This window comes from Dipteris shenzhenensis, chromosome 2 (assembly GCF_047967505.1).
Source record: "Dipteris shenzhenensis isolate YYH24624 ecotype China chromosome 2, Dip_SZ_1.0, whole genome shotgun sequence".
NCBI classification, from domain to species: Eukaryota; Viridiplantae; Streptophyta; class Polypodiopsida; order Gleicheniales; family Dipteridaceae; genus Dipteris; species Dipteris shenzhenensis.
Genome location: NC_141597.1, coordinates 51,253,833 through 51,275,725, shown reverse-complemented (window position 1 = coordinate 51,275,725; position 21,893 = coordinate 51,253,833). Strand labels below are relative to the sequence as shown.

General features: G+C 43.7%; 1 protein-coding gene across 1 annotated transcript in view; it reads right to left on the bottom strand.

Annotated features, from left to right (window-relative positions):
• LOC147904946 (uncharacterized) overlaps positions 1 to 21,453 on the bottom strand; it is a 39,123-nt gene extending 17,670 nt beyond the window's left edge. Inside the window, exons 1-2 of the mRNA XM_087392982.1 lie at positions 20,383 to 21,453; positions 3,210 to 3,356 (exon numbers count right to left, since the gene is read on the bottom strand). Of these exons, the coding sequence (XP_087249108.1) occupies positions 3,210 to 3,356; positions 20,383 to 21,408 (1,173 nt within the window). The 5' untranslated portion in view covers positions 21,409 to 21,453. The remainder of the gene's footprint in view (positions 1 to 3,209; positions 3,357 to 20,382) is intronic.
• Positions 21,454 to 21,893: the final 440 nt, after the last annotated feature.

Below are 21,893 nucleotides of genomic sequence, written 5' to 3'. Positions count from 1 at the left end.
GTACTGATCCATACGCAGCTGGCCACGCAGCCCTTGCTTGCTAGTTTCCTGTGCAATTCTGTCCTCTCCAAGTATGGACAGCCTCTGGAACCTTCTCTGCCAGATCTGCCCTCAAATAGGGGATCTCCTCTGCCACACAATTGGCCTCTCTCTGCCCACATGGCAGTCCATGTGCTGCCCACCTGGCAGCCCCATGTCCCATCCTATCATTCTATGGTCCAGCCCCCCAATGCACTCCTCATATGGGGGCTCACAGGTGTGGGAGGTGACCAACCCTAAGCCAACACATATTACTTCAGCGAGGATGACAGACTTGTTGGTCATTGTGTGAGAATGACCAAAGTGCAATGCATAATAATTTCAAGAAGGTGAAGCAACAACATAGACTCACATTGTAATCAATACACTACCCTCATTATGGAGTTAATACCATGTCTCCGCAATAATCCAAAACCTTGTAATAAAGCATGTTACTGATAAAGGCTTTTTCCATCTTTTAGCACCTGATGTCCGTGCAACACTCTACCTTCATATTGAGGGGGAGTGTTGAGATTAGTACATCTAGGTCACTAAAGGGGTTTAAATCTACATCAGCTTGATTGGTTGGTATACATCATAAAAAGGATTTGGAAAGGGACTTGATTCTAAATATCGGGTGGTCACCCCCCTTGTATGGTGTGGATCATTCCTAGCCTTCCATGTTATGAAGGCTGATAGCTAAACCATCCTTAAGTGTTGGCTCCTATCTTGAGTGATCTTCTTGTTGGAGGAGAGCAAACCTCACGTGAGCATGGGTGTGATCAACTCTTTACATGGACACTACGTGGCGGTCTTGAAGTGTGCATGAAGCTGGCAACACCCGTAATTTCTGCTCACTTTGGAGATGGTGCAATTCTCTGAGAGTAGAGCTCATCACTGAGCTAAGCTCCTCTCCTAGAATCTCTCGGTTGGCAGCAAACTATGCGGATCTACTCCAGCGTTATTATGGTTCGATGCTTTGTATTCGGTGAAGAAGCTCATTAGATAATAATTGTAGGTGTGTGTGTGGAAGGTGTGTAGCTCATCGTCCTCCAACAAGCCCCGTAGGGATGAGGAGGACTCAAGATGGTTGTAATGAGACTTCGGTCTGACAATAAAGTGTTTTTCTTCTTCACGTCAAGTTCTTCTTGTTAATGCTTTCTTTGCATATGCGCTTGTAGAGGTAGAATAATCTTTCACAGTTGGTATCAAAGCCACCGGATCTAGGAATGGAGACTAAGAGAGAATCAACGAAGCTAAGTACTCTGGGTGAGCATTTGAATTGTATGTGATGACGATGATTCCAAAGCTGTTCTACTATCGATCCTCCCTCCAACGTATAATGATATGGTTAAAATACTTCGAGTTAACGCAACTATCTCACTCCATGAGATGATCGCCACCCTACTAGATGAACAGCGTCGTCAAGTTTCCAACACAGAAGAGGAATTACATGTATATGCTACAATTGATAAAAGGAAGGGAGCAAACAAGGGTGATCGGAGGCAACTAAACTGTGATTACTGTAAGAGATCAGGTCACACTGATGGCTTCTACTTCAAGAAATGAGATGATGAAGCTTCCAAGGAGAAAGTGAAGAAAGAGACTGTGCATAGAGCGAATCTCTGTGTCGACGATCCAAGCTCAGACATTGATGATGACTGGGCCTTCTAAAGTTTGTCTTCAAAATCACATCAAAATAAGGGGGACTTCACAAGGTTTCCAAGCATCGACTATGTTGAAGTTGTTTTTAAGATCTCAGTTTTTTTATCATGAACGATGTTCTGTTTTTGAACCAGTTGACCCCTACTCCTTCATCTGTGTTTTCGTAAGGGGGGGGGGGGGGGGGGCGGCGCATTTTTGGTTCATTTCATGTCACCTTTGTCTGAGAAGCACTTTGTTTGTGCATTCCTGTTATGGTGAATCATTTTTCATCTCATGGTCACCTTCCCAGCGTTTGGTTTGAGGGGGGTGTTGGAGGAGAGCAAACCTCACGTGAGCATGGGTGTGATCGACTCTTTGCATGGACACTACGTGGCGGTCTTGAAGTGTACATGAAGCTGGCAACACCCGTAATTTCTGCTCACTTTGGAGATGGTGCAATTCTCTAAGAGTAGAGCTCATCACTAAGCTCAGCTCCTGTCCTGGAATCTCTCGGTTGGCAGCAGACTATGCGGATCCACTCCAACGTTATTATGGTTCGATGCTTTGTATTCAGTGTAGAAGCTCAGTAGATAATAATTGTAGGTGTGTGTGTGGAAGGTATGTAGCTCATCGTCCTCCAACAAGCCCTGTAGGGATGAGGAGGACTCAAGATGGTTGTAATGAGACTTCGGTCTGACAATAAAGTGTTTTTCTTCTTCACGTCGAGTTCTTCTTGTTAATGGTTTCTTTGCATATGTGCTTGTAGAGGTAGAATAATCTTTCACACTTCCATCTCTCCATTCCCACATTGTGTGATCTCCTTTCCTTTGTGCACTCTCTTGACTTCGTAACATGTTTCCCTACTAGCTAGCTTGTAAGCATTTTTGGCTTAAAATTGCTCATTTGGAAGAGACCAATATTAAATCAATAGTATTGACATGTAGTGATAGCTTGAGCAAAGAGCTACCTTTTTATTAGCCTTCTCCTTAGGTGCTAGCCTTTGTCATAACTGAGTCTGCCCTTCACGTCTAGAGTGCTAACAAAAACCCATTACAAAGACCTATGTATATATGGAGGTGTCTGGCCCATCTGATTCTCTCAATTCATGTCTCTTGCTCATCCATTTCTCCCGACTCATTGATCATGTATGTCCAACTCCCTATGTGAATAGTCTCATGAGTTTTCCTTATACAGTCCTGACGTACCTCTCTTTCCCTTTTTGTTTCACCAATTTTTGTTCTTCAGTTTGATTCCAATATATGTAAAGGTCAAAGTCCCTAGGGTGATTAATCAATACTCTTTCTAATGACACATCACAAGTGATACATCCACACCCATCCTGAAGTCGAAGGTCAAAGTCCCCAGGGGAATCAATATTCTTTCTAATGAGCATCACAAGCAATACACTAACGCTTATCACACCCATCCTAGAGTCTGACATGATATTGGAACAAAAGCAAAGGAAAGTGACAGTGAAATGTACTAGATAAGAGAAAAAAGAAGCACTGTTCTTATCGAACCTCTATCACTCCTGTTTTGCAACTCACCTTCCGAGTATAAAATTGACCAAGAAGCATTCTTAGGTTTCTGCCTTCAACATCTTTGTTTTCAATAAGAGCCCTGTTCAAAGCTGTTTCAATCAATTCAAACGCTTTTTTTCCTTGTCCGACTCGGTTCAAAATCGTAACCAATCCCTGCACCAAAGACCATGCACATAAAAACGTCATAACATAGTACATTATAAGCAGCAAAGCAACTCCACACCTGTCTTGAGCGTCAATGATGATCTATGCGACTGCAAAAGTGATGATTTCAATACATCCACAATATACGCTTATTGCAGTTGATTAAAAAGTAATTTTATGGCAGGTCAGCACAAGAAAAGGCCACCGAAGCTAATCATAATCATTACAATCCTAAGCGCAGACGTAGCAGATTGAGAACATAAAACATCAAGCCTGCATTTTACACAGCCAAAACAGAAACAACCAACAAAGAAGCGAACCACTAAAGGCCTATTCAATGTAAAAGATAAGCCTGGCTTGCATGATCTCATACTGTACTGCTGCAAAAAGTAGTGAACAGACGTCTTAAGTTGCTTTTCCTTAGGTGCCTATCTGTTGATAATGGAAAACCATGTTCCATAGTTTTCGACAAGGATAGCAAATGTGCACATGATTATTGGCAAGCCATGTTTGATGACTTGAAAAGACATTGCAGTTTCTTTCACTTTTCACCAATAATCTGAGGGTTGAAAAAAGGCCACCAATAGCAATTCATTGCATTTGGTCAAAACATTATCTACATGGTCAACAAACCATGTGGTAGAGATATCTTCCACTCATTGAGTTACCTACAACAACACTACGCACAAAGTCCAATGGAAAAACTCTCTTCGAGTCATTTATGACGAAGTCCTTCCATTTCCACCACCCATTCCTGTCAAAGAGCTATCTTTCTATAGCTGATCAGATTGTCAAAGATTCATTGATGCTGAAAACAGCGGGAGCAACAAAAGAGGAATATGCAGCCAAATCTGTTTTTCAAAGATTTGGTAGGGATTGACTTTAAACATAAAAGACCTTAACATAATAAAGGCTACTTTTGTAAGCGATGTGAGGCATAGAAGGTTAGAAGAGTGTCACCCACCTCCATCGTTAGTCATCACCCACTTCCATATGTGAGGGTAGAAACCCTCTTACAAAATTCAGTGATTTAAGGATTATTATTTACTCTTATTTATTTACTCAATCTTGTGTTGTGTGAACTCAGAAAAGTTCACACGACCATATCTGAAAGACAGGATCTCTGGAAAAAAAGATTTCCCAGGTCAAACGCTTCTTGGCTCAGCCAACACTGAAGAAGATAGCTTCCTTCAACTAAAAATAATCTGAGTACATTCTTGAACGTGGGGCACAAACAACTGAGCCCTTTTCCACCAATCTGAGGATAAAATTCCAGAGTATAGTGTAATACTCTGTTGTCTTCAAAACAGTCACATAAAAGCACCATCTACAGCCATTATAGAGCTTCTACATACAAAAGAAGAGAGGTGTTGCGGAAATATGAACAGAACTAAGCCAAACTGAGTGAAAACTTGCAGACTTCACCATCCAATCCTCAATTCAACATATCTTGAGTGGAGAAGCCTTCCAGCAACCTTCTAAAGAGGATAGGGCCATAGAATTGAGAAAATAGGGGCTCTTTCTGAGAGTAGAGTCCTACAGGGGCTGAGATAGCACGGACAGGATCTGTATGGGGAAAGCTGGCTGCTGGAGGAATGTCATGTGCACAAATTGGTATCTGACGTGTACTGGGTGCACAAGACTAGCTTAGGTAGCCTGGGGAGGCTTAGAGCTAGGCAGGCTTGATTCTCGGGTTGAGTGGCAAGGGTACGAACCAATTAGAGGTCTTCGCTATTTTTGGTGCTTGAGTTCCGAGTCTATATAAAGGGCCTAAGGGTTCAGTTCTCAGAGAGCCGATGGGAGCAAGTCTCGTTCCCAGGTGCTAGGTCTGATCCTGGATGGAGTCGCGGACGCGCACCTGCATCATAGCGTAGCTCAAGGCCCAACAGCAGATCCCAGGCTTCATAGCGCCACCTGGTGGTATGGGACACTAGGCTGGTTAGGATCTAGTTGGGAGTTCGTGCCAATAGGTCAGCTCGTGGCTCGGAGGGGACATCTCCTGATTCGGGATCGCATCCCGTAGATGTCATGGTTGGGTGGTGAGCAACCTACACAGTTTCCTCATGTTTGGTGTGTTCTTGTGTTTGCTTGCAGATCAAAGGTTTTAGGAGTGTTGGGGTCGTGTCAGTTGGTATCAGAGCCAACTCCTGAGGTAGGAACTTCAGGTTGCGAGAATTTTGGCCGTTTTTTTCTCCAGGTATGCCCTAATTTCGAAATTCGTACTCAAACCCTGCAAGTGTCTGCTGGTTCATCGATTAAGGGAAGTGGTATTAGATTGGGATAGAAGGAGAGAGAGAGAGTGCAGGGTCATTTCGTTGCAAGAAGTGACAAGTTGAGAGAGAGGGAGAGAGGTGTAGTTAGGAGGAAGTAGTGAGGTCTAGGTAGAGGCGTTAGAAGGGAGTCAGGAGAGAGCGCACTGCTGGGGCGAACCAAAGGGGATCCCACGCGTCAGCTAGCTGCTCAAGGGTTGTGATGGCACGTAGAAGGGGACCGCAAGAAGGTGTGCAGCAGGATAGGGCTAGATCGCAATCTAGGCCAGTTGCTTTTCGAGGAGGCCTGGAGGCTTAAAAAAGCACTATCCTTCTGTTTTTGGGGGGTGAGCTTTTGGAAAAGCAGGGTTTTACTAAAAGCCTGCTCTCCCGCTATTAGTTCGGCCGATTTGCATTCTCCCATAGCCTATAAATTGCGCAGCATCCCAGCCCCTCTACATCTTCACGCACGGGAGCCAGACTACATGTACGGCCTGCTGCAACACTTCGTACGGATAACCAGGAGCGGAATCCCACGTCCAAGAATTCGAGCTGTTGCATCAGCTCAACACAGCCAGCTTACCTTCTCCATCGACCAGCTTTCTCTTCTTTTATCGCCTCCTTCCTGGCCAGCTTTCACTTCGGTTCTACCTCCTAGCTCCGAGGCCACCTGCTTGCTTCTCTTCTCTAGCCTATTTTCTCATCAGATCCGATTCAGTTATGGCTGATTCTGTAGACCCTGAGCTTGCGATGGGAGACCACAATATGAACTACCATGCAGAGGATGACCAGGGTCTCTACGATGATCTGCTTACGAAGACAGCCTTCAGTGAATTCACCATTGCTCTTGATGAAAAGTTTGAGCAAGTTAACACGAATCCAAAGGGGTTGACACAGCAACTCCAAGGGATTGAGACTACACTCACACTTTTGACTAGCACTGTTCAGGCCCTCACGCATATGGATGCCATGGCTTCAGTGTTCGGTCTGAACATCACTCCCGATCCTTTTCCAGAAGATCAGAAGTCTCGTACTAAGGAGGTTGTTAACACTTGGTTGCACAAGTGGCAAGTACACTTCCAGTTTCACCCTTACCCGGATGACAAGAAAATATAGCTTGCAGTAGGATTTATGTTAGAAAAGACTTTATTGTGGTGGAAGGAACTCTGACCCAAGGCTACAACATGGATAGAATTCGAAGGGGTCTTCAGGAAAGAGTTTCTGAAGGAGGAAGATTACGATATCGTAGGCAAGCTCAAAGCTCTCGATATGTCCACACTGAATCTGACTTTTGAGGGTTATCTTCAGAGGTTTTGGAATTTGCAGACCAGAGCTACAAAGATAGATCCAGTGACCTTGTTAGGTTTCTTTATGGATGGTTTGCCTGACTCGTACAAGTTACAAATCAAGAACAACAAGTGTACCACTTTGCAAGAGGCCATGAATTACGCGTGCATCTATGATGATACCAAATCGCTAGGTATCGTGGACACTCCCATATTCTGCATAAGTTTGTAATTAACAAAGTTGTGAGAGCTATCCGAGTCAAAGAGAATGTGAACTCTTTGGTCCCTAACTTCTCCATAAACTCCAAAAAGATCATGGGAACCAAATACGAATTATTAAAAGTACAATTACAAGAAAGTAGGCAGGTAATGACATTTACAGAAATACCTGTCATCAAAACTTGATTAGCTCCCTTAGCTTTGGTTCTTCGACCCGCATGGAGCTTCGGTCCCGATGCTTGCTTTTGGTTCTTGTGCTTAGGACAATCATCCCTAGTGTGGATCCGCTCCTCGCATATGAAGCAACGTCCTCCTTTCTTTAGCTTCAAGGTACGAAGGAAACGGGCACGACCATTCTTCGCCTGAGTCAAATGTTTCTTGGAGGCATTGTCTAAAGACTTTGACTCCCCGATACCAGTGATAGACTGGAAGAACTTCCTCTTGTTCTTCCCATCCGTGTCGGCAACTGTGGTTCCCTTTGCGCTGGCCACACCTACGAGGTGCAGCTTCCAGCTAGGAAGCAGTTTTGTGATTGCAAGATTGAAGCGCTTTCTATCCGGATTCAAGACTACACAGCTGCTCTTACGTGCTATGTCATGCACTTGGAGCATGTGGACTTCTTAATCGAAATAGAGTGGTTTAAAACCCACGCTAATCAGATTGGATGGAAGGAACATCCAATTTTGTATTCAGTGTGATAATATTCCCTCTTCTCAAGGACCTATTCTATCTGCAATGCAGCTTCGGAATATATTAAACACTTCTCATTATGATGTGTATCAGTGTGTTTTGATTCCGCTTTCTTCATTTGTTGTCTCTGTTACAAGAATAATTTAAGTGTGTTTTAACACCGTGAATTGAGAACATTGTTGGATGCTTTCATGGATGTATTCCCTGCTCAACTACCGAAAGGTTTACCTCCAGAACAGACAATAGACCATCGCATAGATTTAGTACCTCGGGCTCAACCTATTAGTGTGCCACCTTATAGGATGAGCCAGCTTAAGGAGGATGAGTTAGCTTCACAGCTACAAGATTATCTGAATATGTGCTATATCTGCCTAAGTAAATCACCTTGGGAAGCACCTGTCCTCTTAAGAAAGAAGAAAGATAATTCGTGGAGAATGTGTATAGATTATAAACGATTGAATAAAGTGACAATTAAGAATCGATACCCTCTTTCTCGTTCCGATTATTTGATAGACCGTTTTGCCGGAGCGAAGTATTTCACTAAAATTGATTTGCGTACGGGTTATCACCAAATCCGTATCTATGCTAAACACATAGATAGAACCACATTCCGAACTAGGTATGGCCACTAAGAGTTTCTCGTATTACCTTTTGGTTTGACCAATGCTCCTACCACCTTCCAACAAATGATGAATGATTTGTTCCGGGATTTTCAGGGCAAATTCGTTGTCGTGTTCTTAGACGACATCTTGGTATATAGCCGAACGCTAGAGGATCACATTGGACACCTCCGAATTGTCTTAGTTATACTAAGACAGCATAAACTTTATGCCAAGATGAGTAAATGTGACTTCTTTATGAAGGAGATCATTTACTTAGGACACAAGATTTCTTCTAAAGGTATTAGCATTGATCTGGATCGTATCCAGAAGGTTTTAGAATGGCCTATCCCTCAGACTATGAAACAACTTCGTTCTTTCCTAGGATTCACGGTATTTCTACAGAAGTCTGTGCGTGATTATTCACACATCACGGCACCCTTGACAAACATATTGAAAGGTCGTGGGTGCAGGTCTACCCAGCCGATCTCTTAGAATGATGCATTGAACAAGGCTTTTGAAACCTTGAAGTTAACTATCAAGGAAGCACCCGTTCTTGCATTACCCGATCCTACCTGGCCTCATGTTTTAGAGGCCGATGCGAGTGATTTTGTGATTGGGGCAGCTTTATTCCAAGAGGGCAGACCTGTAGCTTTTGAGAGTAAGAAGCTAGACAACACCCAATATCGTTGGCCCACCCTAGAGAAAGAAATCTATGCAGTTGTGTATGCTCTAAAAGTTTGGAGACACGACTTGTATGGTTTGAAGTTTCTTGTATTGACCGATCATCAGTCAATCAAGTATGTGTGTAATGGGTCTGAATTGAGGGGATGGAAGGCTAGATGGGCAGAGTTAATGCAAGATTTTGATTTTGAAATACGTTATCGAAAGGGTTCGCTGAATAGTGTGGCGGATGCCTTAAGTCGAGTCAAGTTTGTAAATGCTATGTCATCTACGGAAATATCTTCAAACCTATTTCAATCCTTGAGAGGGCTTTGCGCAACTGATAGTCATTTCAATTCTTATTGGCAAAAAGTCCAAGATGGGAGCTCCACGGTTGACCAAGACTCAGGGATTGTGCCACCTACGGTATAGGTGGCGGGAGATCAATGGATGATAAGGAACGGCTTGTTGTTCCGGAATGGAAAGATATGTGTGCCAGATGTTTCGGATCTTCGATCCAAGATTCTCTGGGAGTGTCATGATGCTCCTAGTGCTGGACATCCGGGTATAGTTTAAGCTATATGGTTTGCCCTCTAACACAGTCAGTGTCAGGGACTCGAAGTTTACAAGTAACTTTTGGACACTTGTTTTTGAGAAGTTAGAAACTACTCTAAGTATGAGTTCCTCAGATCATGCACTACGGAAAGTAATGCCAGGAGGTTTAGATCAGCTGTAGAGGTTGGAGGCCTTCCAAATCCCCTTATTGGGAGAGCTATAAGGTTTCAGCTGATTTGCAAAGAGTCTTTTGGAGGAGGCTCTGGAGATCCCGCAAGAATAGAAGGATCACTTTATTTTTTTGGCTTTCTATTCATGGAGGGATTGCAGTGAACAGGTGGAGGTCTAAGTTCGGAGCAAACTCCACTTGTCCTAGGTGCTCGTTTGTTGAGCAGTCACTTCATCATTGCTTATATGGATGGGGGGCTGCCAAGTCTTTGCTCCTTCATGTTTCTTCTTCATGGGAAGATTATCTACCTATGATAGAATTTGCTTATAACAGTGCAAAGCCTTCTAGTACTCGCTACTCCTTTTATGCTTATGTACGGGTTTCAACCTAAGTCACCATTTATGGTTGGGTTAAAGGGAATCCAAAATGATGCTGCAAAGACATTCTTGCAAGACATGCAAGAAATGTTGTAGTTTGCCAAGGAGTCTATTAGAAGTGCCCAAGATCGCGACAGATTTTATGCTAATAAACATCGTTCACCTAGAGAGTTCTCTGAAGGAACGATGGTATATTTGCGTATTCCCAAGGAATCCAAGAGCCTAAGTATTGGTTTGGTTCCGAAGTTATCCCCCAGGTACTGTGGTCCATTCAAGGTTATTAAAAGAATTGGACCAGTTGCAGATAGACTATAATTGCCTCCTGATGTTAAAGTACATCCAGTATTTCATGTCAACAAACTGAAAGAGTTACTGGGTGTGGATGATCAACTTGTTTCTCCTCAAGAAATAATAGAAGTTATAGATTTGACTTTTATTCCACACGAACCTCAAACTATTCTTGAATTTCGTGATAGACAGATTCGTAATAGAACTATCACGGAATACAAGATCAAGTGGAAGGATCGTGTTGAGGAGGATGCAACATGGGAGACATTACAGAACCTCCAGACAACCTTCCCGGGTTTTTTAGCGAGCTCAAGAGTGAGTTCTTAGAGGAGGGGAAGTATGTCATGTGCACGGATTGGTATCTGACATGTACTGGGTACACAAGACTAGCTCAGGTACCCTGGGGAGGCGTAGAGCTAGGCAAGCTTGATTCTCGGGTTGAGTGGCAAGGGTAGTGCATAGGTGCTTAGGAAAGAGGGAGGGGAAGAGCCTCATGGTGTAAAGCTGAATGGAAAGGATGGAGGAGAGATGCCATGTGTATGGGAGAGCTTGAGGGACTGGCAAATGGGAAGATGACTTGTTCTCTAGGTGATTGTCCCCATCTAAGCATTAATTGTCATATAAGCTCTAATTCTCACATCCTACTTTGATTTTATAAGTACTCTTGAAAATGAAAGAATCAGGGCTGTTCATAGAGAGAATATTGTTCCCCATCTTCTGATTTCATTCGTACCATTTTGGTAAAAATCCAAGGCCTACATAATTATTGGATCGTGGTAAGCAAAAATAGCAATTCGAGAAATTAGACCCTTGGGGTACTTCTGAGTCTTTTGGTGGCTTTTCCAACGAGTCTCATGGTCAGAAGTTCATCATCCTTGCTCACACCCAAAAGTCTGTGATTTCTTACCTTCTATAGATGTAGCTGAATCGGAGAACACATTTTGAAATATTTGAGCTGATGGACAAGACTGATGTTGTTGAACTGGTAGGAAGGTTCAAGGCCCACATAATTGTTTCTATTACTATACAAAGGAGGTATAACAAGGATAGGAATCAACACTTCCATATTTTTTACACTCGTGCCTACTATCACAACCAACCGTACAAAAAGACTTCCATACTGCCTGCTTAAACAGACCATCACACTACATGGAGTAAAAGCAAACATGATACGACTCAACTACTAGCACCAAAACTTCCTGTCAAAATCACGAGCATAGGCACAATATCTTTCCACCTAGCCAACCTCTGGTAAAGCCTACTCAAAATCATTACGTATGATTTCGCACCAGCTTAGCTTTTCCAAAGCCCTCATCTACCTAGACGAATCTGGATGCCACATGTCCTAATTGGAAGCCCCTACCATGCACCCTTTTTTTACCCCTCTCTTGGGATAACATTATTTCCATTTGCCCCTTTGGCAATTTACACATTTAGGTACACCTAGGTCCTCAACCTGAGATTCGTCTAATCTGTGCCGTGTCACCCTCACCAAGGACCTTGACATTGATTCCTTAAACCTTACTTGAAACACAACAAAATACAATATAAAAGTCGGTCCTCTAAAAGAAAATGTCTACTAACCCTTCCGAGGTCATGTTACCTCGACTTGAGTATAACAAAACAAGTCTCCTTGTTTTTAAGTTTGTCTAAAGCACAAGTCGGTAAAATGACTAGGAGTAGCCACAGACACTATGAATTACTCAAAACAAGACAAACTCACACTCATACTCAAAGCAAATACAATCATTCTAGGGGACTTCCCGAGGCAAAGAACCCTTTTTCCGACACACTAAGCTTTAAAAAGCCCATTCATGTTCGACAAAATTGGCCTCCTCTATGGTCTCAACACCTTTCGTTTCTTCTTCATCTTCACCCTCTTTGACGAGATTTGTAGAAAGCCTTTTCTTAGTGAAGCAGTCCTTCTCAAAGTGACCTAGTTTCCACAAAAATGACACTTGCTTTTATTCTTGGAGAAGGTCTTCGATGTTGATCTTTTGAATGTCTTCTTGGTGAAATAAGCTTCATTATAATGATATCCTTGCCATTGCTTGATCTTCTTTTCTTCCTCCATGAGTGATCCAACAATATCCATGAGCTTTGGTGTAGAAAGAGCTTTCTCATCTTAGCAATCCATGTGGCTTCAACATCCCTCATTAATGACTACTTCTCTTTCCCATTTGCAATACTCCAAAGTCCTTCTTCGTAAGGATAAATTTTACTTTCGTCTGCAACGTATGGAACGCATTTCCATCAACTTATCCACCTTCATTAAAGTGCCCATGATAGGGTTAAAGGAAGGTCTTACCGTTGACAGTGTTCTCAAGACAATGTCCAATTCTTTTCAAAGATGAAATTTAACTAGTATAACATGCAAACATCTAGAGTTCACTCTCAATTTACCCCACTTGGCCTAGTGGGAGAGACTCTTCAAAATGGCAGAGTAGAGAGAATACAAATTTCCTTTTATTTTTGTTGTTATAAACAACCATGCAAACCACCACACGGAGACTATCTAGAACATTACAAAGTCGAACAAAAGACAATCCAAGAACTCCTAACATCGCCAACAGAATACTCTAGCTCTTTTGTGATTCAAATAATGGATGCCCAAACTCTTGGTATCATTGTTTCAACCATTCCATTGGAAAATCTACCAAAATGGGAAAATCCTGCTGGCTTTTACTATGTGGTGTACCTTGTCAGGATTTCTTTTACACAGGGCTCACCGTATTTCGTTGCCAAGCTTTTGAAGCTTGTTGCTTCAATCCCATGAGGAGGACGAGATCATAATTTATGTTGAAATAGAGCAAGAGTATGGCAGCACAGATTCTATGTAGAAGTAAAACAACGATAGATTTGATAGGCAAATCTCATGTAGAAGTAAACAAAATTGAGTAGTAGATGGACATGAGCAACGCGATCTCAAAAATCAAACGTTGCTATTTTTGCAGATGATGGGCCGAGAGGTTCAAGCGTCGTGACAAGGGTAGACATGCTTCACACAAGAAGAGTTTGACATATTCCACTCTTAACAATCCATAGAGGGTAGAAAAAACCACAAAAGGGAGAGCAAGTGATGCTAGAAGATTCACGAATCTCCTAAGGTAGTTCAATAAAGGACATTTCAAGGTGAAAGAGAGGTAAACGTGCAAATCTTGTGGGGAGATTTTGGCTGACTGAACAAGAGCACGCAGCTGGTAGAAACAAAGGTCCTATGGCAAGCTAGAAGCTCAGGCAGACAAACTCCAATTCAAGAACTAGATGAGGTAGAAGAAGGTAACCAAGGCTCTGATACCAATTGAAGGCAAAATAGACAGGAGAGCTGAGCTAGCGAGTGTAGAAATGAAGCATGGCTGTATGAAAGCGAGAGCTCAAAGACAGACAAAACTACACACTATATTTCATGAACAAAGAGAGCCTTATTTAGTCAAGTACAATAGATCTTGACCTCATGGATGAGATCGTCTCAATTGCCTTAGCCACCTACCCAATTACTCCACGGTCCGTGACTTAGTCATATCAAATCTAGATAGACACACACGTGTCCCATAGCATCTATCCTAATTACATCAATTTGCCCAACAGAAGCCTCTCAAGATGATAAAATGTTGAGGCACAGCAAGCAGTAAATCCTTTTGGTGTGAGTGCCTCTCAGTCTAAAGGGTCAAAAGAGGCTGAGGATGCAGACTCCAGAGGATGCCGATGCTTTGTTTAAGGCACAGTTGATGAGTGGAGTGGGAACACTCACGCAGTTTCTTGAGTTTATGCATGCTCCTTTGAGGTCTAACGAGAGAAAGAGGCATTCTCATGCAAGAGAGCCCAATGCGGTCCAAAACCAGTAACTTGGTTTGATGCCATTGACTGGACAGCCCTCAGTAATGCCAAATGCACATGGTGCTCCATTGCAACAATCTTTTCATGGTCCTGGTACGGATATGCATGGCCAAGGGAATATTTTTCAGAATGCAAATCAGGCGCAGCAAGCTTCTCCCCAACCCTTTTTGCATCCAGGGTATTTTGGTGGTGGTTCAGTGTTCTAGGCTATGGCTGGTCAAGCTGTAGATAATCCTAGAAGGCTTAGAAACTACCCCATGGGTTCTCAGCTTGGAATGCAAAGTACGCAAAGGAATATGTGTGGGGATATGCAGCCCGGAATGAAAAACATAATGTATGGGTATATTTCCATGCAGCCAGGAATTCAAGGTAATTTTAGAGCTCCCATGAATATGTTTGAAATGCCTAGGGCTGGTTTGGCAAACCTTCCAATGGGTAGTGGTAGTGCAGGACAAGATGGATGTAATGCTATGCATCCTCCATCTTTGCAGCCACCTGTTTATGACAATTTGACACCCAAAGGAAAGGCAAAGGATTACAAGGAAGGTGGGGAAGCAGTGAAGTTTGAGAGGTTCAATGGGGCTTAAGATAGGCTGAAGGCTTTGTGCAACAGTTTGATACAGCCTTTTCAGTGGGAAACTTCACTGAGTCCTCTAAGAGCGTAAGGCAGCCACCTTTATGAAGGGAAATGCTTTACAGTGGTGAACCAATTTGTTGCTACAGAACAAAGCACCAACCAGCTAGGTTCAGTTCAAACAGGTATTCTTAGCTACTTGCCTGACCACTACATTTGAGGTGGAAGTTGGATGAAACCAACTGTCATAACTTAGAAGAGTATAATAAAAAGTTTTGGGAAGCCCTATTACCGGTTAGCTCTTATTGGGCATGTGCCTTTGTCAGAGCAAATTGAAAAATAATGTTGTGGGCTGCCCCAAGAAATTAGAGACTACTGCACAAAAGACAAGGGTAGCGAGCATGTCTCAGCTAATTGAAAATGCAACTACAGCTGATGCATTGTTGCTTAGAAAGACCAGCGGTCACAAGAGCAATAAGCTGACAGGTTTAAGAAAGCAGGGAAGCCATGGAATGCTTCCAAGTCTCCATTCAATAAAGGGAAGAAGCATGGTAGACAAGGTTCTGATTGGCTGTCACATTGAGAAAAGAAAGCTGCAAGATATATGCTTCCACTGCAAGGAAGAGGGGCACGTGGCACGGGAATGCCCAAATCATAAGCACAAAGGAAAAATGGATGATAGGGATGAGCAGAAAGCCAAGAAGCCTAAGCCCTCTGCAAGATTGATGCCTGATGTTATCAGCGAGCAGCACAATGGGGATGCTAGGAAGTTATGCAAGGCATGGGGCCAAGTGAGAGATCAAATGTCATTAATCTTCTTTGACCCAAGGGCTCATGCAGACTTTCTCTCTCCGGCATTAGCACGCAAACTTTAAATCCATGCAGAAGAGGCTTGGCTTGTCCTCAGTCTAGCACTCCGGTCACCTCTATCATTCGAAAGCTCCATTTGCACATTCAGAGCTTTGTGGACAGCGAGGAGTTTAGAGGGAAGACACATGTATTAGATATCAAACTTAAGGGAGACTCAGTCCCTGTTGTATCTACTTCAGCTATTTGCTCAATAATGAAACACCATATTTGTGCGTATTTAGTTTTTGCAAAGGATATTAAGTCTAACAATCCAAAATTTATTGTCTCTAAGCTGGGAAAAGAGTGAGCAGATTTCCTTAACCAGTTTGGAGAGTGTCTAACTCTTTGCCAGGGAAACTTCCACCTGAGAGGCCTGAGGATCATGGGATTAATATAGTGCCAGGCAGTAGCCCACACAACAAGCCACCATATAGGGTGAGTGCAGCCCAGTAGGAAGAGATCATGAGCCAGGTGAGGGATCTTTTAGAAGGGGATGATTCAGCCCAGTTCATCTCCTTATTGTTCACCAGTGCTGTTAGTGCAAAAAAAGGATGATTCATGGAGAATGTGCATAGACTAGCGTGCACTGGATAAGATAACCATCAAGAACAGATTTCCCATTCCAAGAATTTATGATATCTTGGATAAATTGGAGGGATCGGATATCTTCAGCCACATAGATCTTAAGAGTGGGCAACATCAGATACGCATTCGCCCAGAGCATGTGTCCAAGAAAACTTTCAGACCAGCTTTGGGCTATATGAGTTCTTGGTTATGCCATTTGGGCTTACAAATGCTCCTACCACCTTTAACCGGTGATGGTTAGAATCTTTCAAGAGTACAGATCTTTTGTGGGCACTTTCTTTGATGATATGATAGTGTTCTCAAAAGATGAGGCAGAGAAAAAGAAGCATTTAGTAATATATTTGCAGAACTCAGCAAACATAGGCAAATGCACAGAAGAGACAGTTTTTAATGCATGAGATTCACTTTCTGGGACACATTCTCTCCAAGGATGGAGTACGAACAGCTGGTACGGAGCTACCATATGGACGCTGAGTATGGCTGTACGGAGTTGCATGCCTGTAATACAGATTCTAGATTATTTGTACGATTGTATGGGCGCTGAGGTTGATCAGGACTGTACGCATTTTAGGCTGTGTGCGGCTGATGTATGGGTCTTCAGAGCTGGATGGACGGACAGCAAAGTATGTACAAGGCTGTACGAAAATATCTCGGGTTGCATGCATGGGCAAGTGGATCTTGGTTGCATGGGCAACTGCCTGTAATGCAGTGTGGAAAGGTTACTCTCCAATCGGTATGCCATATCTCGTGTATGGGCTTAGATGGATGCACCGAAGTTGTCGGATAGTCATTTATGCTTTCATCTGCGAGCTTGAGCACATCAGTTGTCCCGGGAGCATTTGTTGGCAGGCAGGGAACTGTGTGATCTAGAATTGATTGCTAGTAACGGTTCCAGGTTCTTATGCAAGTGCCTGGGACAGATTACAATGCTTGATGAAGGCAGAGCCTAGCAGGCCCAAGGCAAAGGGGCATTGATGCCTAATGGAATGTGGGGTGCTCTTAATGCTAGAGGATTTGTGACTACTGTGTAATCCTTTTCAGGGTCTTCCAAATAATAAAGAAATACCAAAAGGGGCGCCAAGGTTTGGGGCCAATCTGTGTCCTTATTCTTGGGTAGGAGCACTCTAGCTCCCAATTTCTATTTGAAATATTTGCTGAGTATTATTAATGTAAAAGCATCGGTTGGTTAGTTGCCCTCTTGTTGGCCTTGAGGCCGGTTTCATGGTTCCATTGCTGGGACATCACCATCTTCTTTAAGGAGGTGAGCTTGTGGTTGTCTCTGGTGAAGTACTGCCTATTGTAATTGGATTACAGTAAGGAGAACTCAGCAAATATGTCTTGCACTGATGGAGATTGGGATATGGAAGTGCAGTCCTCTCAGGATAAGAAAGATGAGCAATCTATGCATGAGGGAGCCTCTTTGGATGATCAGAATGTTGAGGCACAGCAAGCAGTAAATCCTTTTGGTGTGAGTGCCTCTCAGTCTAAAAGTCAAAAGAGGCTGAGGATGCAGAGGACGTCGATGCTTTGTTCAAGGCATAGTTGATGAGTAGAGTGGCAACACTCACACAGTTTCTTGAGTTTATGCATGCTCTTTTGAGATCTAAGTAGAGAAAGAGGCATTCTCATGCAAGAGAGCCCAGTGGGGTCCAAAAACAGTCACTTGCTTTGATGCCACTGAATGGACAGCCCTCAGTAATGCCCAATGCACAAGGTGCTCCATTGCATCAATATTTTCATGGGCCTTCTTCTGGCAACAATCTTTAGCATAATGGCCAAGCTTCTCACAGTAGAAGCACTTGACTTTCTTCTTCTTCTCTGCATCTTCTGCTTTGCCTTTGGAATCCTTAGACTTTCCCTTGCTAGGTTTGTCTTTCACCAAGAGTGCCTTGTCATCTTCTTTGTTCAACCACTTCTCCCAAGCCTCCTCCTGCAGCAACAAGGGTCCAAGCTCTTCGAACGTAAGAGTCTTGGTCCTCTCTCCTGCTGTAAAAGTGGTTACAAAAACCTTGAAGCTCCGTGGGAGTATCCCAAGTGTTAGCAGTACTAGCTCACTTGAGTCATACTTCTGATCAACCGGGGCAAGTTGAACTCGCACCACCTTGACTTTCGTCAAGTAGTCATGTACCTTATCCCCCTCATCCATGCTCAAGTTGAAGAGCCGATTGAGAGAGAGAGAGAGAGAGAGAATATGTGATGTGTTGTATGTCTTCTACAGATCCTTTCAGATTGGATTCGTCCCATCCAGCTTCCCGGATTCTCCAAAGTTAGGGATGAAAGGAGGAGTAGAAGAGGAGGAAGGGAGAGCAATACCTGTAGAGGATGCCATCTCTGCCTGCAATACACTCCAAAGCTGCAAATAATCACTTGTGTAGACACCAAAAAACTCTGTGCAAACTTGAGTTGAATCAGGGTCGCCTTGTTGTGGAGGGATTCCTTCCTTCGGTTAGAAACCACAAGGTAGAATCACTCAACCTCACACACAGCGGAATAGGATCAGCTCTATCCTTCACACTCAAGGATTAACTCACTGACCTCACTAAAAGAATAGAGAATAGACAGCTCTATCCTTCACACTCAAGGTGCAACTCACTGACCTCACTAAAGGAATAGAGAATAGACAGCACATGAAACACACGCATGCGCACGCACAAATACACACACATTTTTTCACCAAACAGTGGGCAAGACAAGCTCAAAGGGGAGCACAAAACAAGCAGGAAGGGCTAGGCCAAAAGGTAGAACTCTCTACTGCTGTAGATCTCGGAGCTCTCCACCTCTATAGATAAAGATTAGCATCTGGAAGCAGGTATGCAGGTCAGTGAAGAGCTCCAGCAAATAGGTGCACGGGGCAAAATATCGGCCCACTAAAGTCGGCTGCTTCTGCTCCTAAATAACCCCCCCTTATTCTTCCCATTTCTCATCAACTACTAAAGCCTTCTAGGCAGCATGGAGAAGGAGTGTTCTGAGATCTACAGCAGCAGGAAGTTCTCACCTATTGGCCCAGCCCTTGCTGGTTGTTTTGTGCTCACCTCTGAGCTTATCTTGCCCGTTGTTTATATCTGAGTTCTCTATTTATCTCTCTCTCTCTCTTTCATGTGCTGACTCTTCTCCATCCTCTGCATGAGGTCTTCATCAGTGAGTTGCATCATTGAGTGTGAAGGATAGAGTTGATCCTATTCCACTGCATGTGAGGTTGAGTGATACTACCTCATGGTTTCTAACACTCCTTCAGGACAAACAAAGGTTCGAATGGCTCATGAAGAAACCAAAGGACAGCCTCAAGTATTGGATGAGTAAGAGCCTCAATTTCCAGGCTAACACAATTGTTGTTAAGCACATATTGGCTTTCCACTCTCTTGTCTACAGTATCTGGAACTTTTAGTATAACTTAGTGGAACAGATTGGAGAAGCTCATCAGAAGCTCAATTTGGGCCAACCATACAAGGATTCGGAAAACATACAGCATCCCATGGAAAGGTCTCACAGCTAGCAAAGGGCTTGGTGGGCTGGGCCCTCTTGACCTCAACAAGAAGGCAGACTCATTGCTCTCCAAATGGGTAGGCAGACTTTGGATTGCTTCAGCCCCTTGGTGTGAAATCATCAAATGGTTCACAGAAAAGTACTTTGGAAAAAGATTGAGGAAGTGGAAGGACATCCCATAGCCGCAAATTCTCTCATTTTCCCCTGAGGATTAAAGGTTCAGATTTTGGTTATAGCGTTTGTAGCTTCATGCAAGCAACTTGGCTCTCTGCTTGATTGGAACGGTTGTGACTGCCTGAAGGGGGACGCCTCCCTATGTGAGAACATCTGGTGGTCAAAGAAAATTGACAATGTTGGCCAACTTTTGACCCGCCTCAATCTGCGTAGAAGAATATGGGGCTTGCCCGTTGCAAGGATATTTCGAATGACAGTCTAGGATGTTGGGTGTTCATCACAGAGATAGTTGATAAGTTCAAACTAAAGCTGCAAAATGCTGGCATTGTAGAGGAGGTGTTGGAGAGTTGGGCTTCCAACTCAGCTGCTAATTCAAAGCAATGGCTGACATTCGATGATAACCCAAAAACAAAATCTTATTTTCCCAGAGAAAATCACCTGGAGGACACGGGCAGATAGGGGGCGTAGCCTTAAAAGTTCCTCATAGCCTGCCTTAGCCATCAAGAGCTCTCCAAGACACTCGTGAGTCCACGCCTTCATGAATTTCCATTCCAATTCCTCAGGCTGCACTTCGACCAATTTCTCAAGGACTGTTATTGCACGATGCATGTCTCGCTGGTCCATGACTGCATGGAGGAGCAGTCCAAGAGCCCTGACGTCGTCAGGATGCCTGTCGAGATGTAACTTCAGACTGTATATACGAGATCCCTCCGGGGTAGGAATACCACTCCAGAACTTTTCGCTTATGCGTTCCTCTGATTCTTTCGACATCTTTAGCGCAGCTTTCGCTTCCTCTCCTTTCGTCATAGCTGGTTCATCTTTCCCCTTTTGATTGCCTTGAGAGTTTCCTGCAGCAACATCGGATTCAATGGATACGTGCAAAGCAGCATTCTCGTCTTCCTGTTGATGAATCATGTCCGCCTGATTTTTTTGCAATTGACTGGTCTCCGACTTGCCCGCGGAAGTTGTCTTTGTTTGGGATGAAAAAGGCCATGCCAACGCTGGCTTGCTCAAGCTGAGCCCAACTCCTAAAATTAGAACAGCCCTGCCGATGAAAACCAAAACTTGTTGTTGTGTCTTCCTCGCCTTTTGTAGACCAGGAAGTGCAAATGGCAAGAACAAGCAGTATTTCTCAGGTAATCCAGAACTCAGCTCAGTTTCCATGGCGCTAACATAATCAACAAATGTGGGTCGTTCCCTTTGGAAATCACGCGAAGGACTGATCATCTTAGGATCGCCCCATGCCCAATCTTCCAAAAGCCAACTCTTCCAACTCTGGCAAGATGTATTGACAAGCCGAACACGTTCAGGCAGGCTGCATGCCGCATTACCATATTGATGACAAGTAAGGCTCTGCGAGTGTGCTCTACAGAGGAAGCGACGGGGAGTGCAAAATCTCGGGTAGTTGGATTGGAAAGCTGCAGCGCCCAAGAGGGAATGTGCAAGAAGAGTCCTGGACTCCATAGGTGGAAGGTTGGAGCTTGCAAGGGACTACATAAAAACCCAAAACCCAAAGCTCTCCGGGAATTAATAAAACAAATGAATGTTCGAGCTATGAGTATGTCCCCCCATACTTGAGTAGGGGGCCATTCCCTCAAGTTTGGAACCTCCCTCCCCTCCTACGACCACCCACGGATGCGCCCCTCCTAATTGGCCATAGCTCTTGCGTAGACCACGGGCCGATGTGCCCCTCGTAATTGGCTATAGCTATGTGACTGGGTGACTGGACAATTTAGAAATCCATGGGCATAATGTACGTTCTTAGAGCACATTCCCATGTCTCGCTAGAGCGGTTATGCCAAGGAAATAGGAAGTGTATCTCGAAACTAAGGGATCTTTGTGAAGCAACAATTACAATCGATCTTTTGGATGAGAGAGCGCTTGCTCAGCAAAGATATTACGTTTCCCCTATTCATGCGCTTATTTCTCCTCATTCACTTATTGTCAGC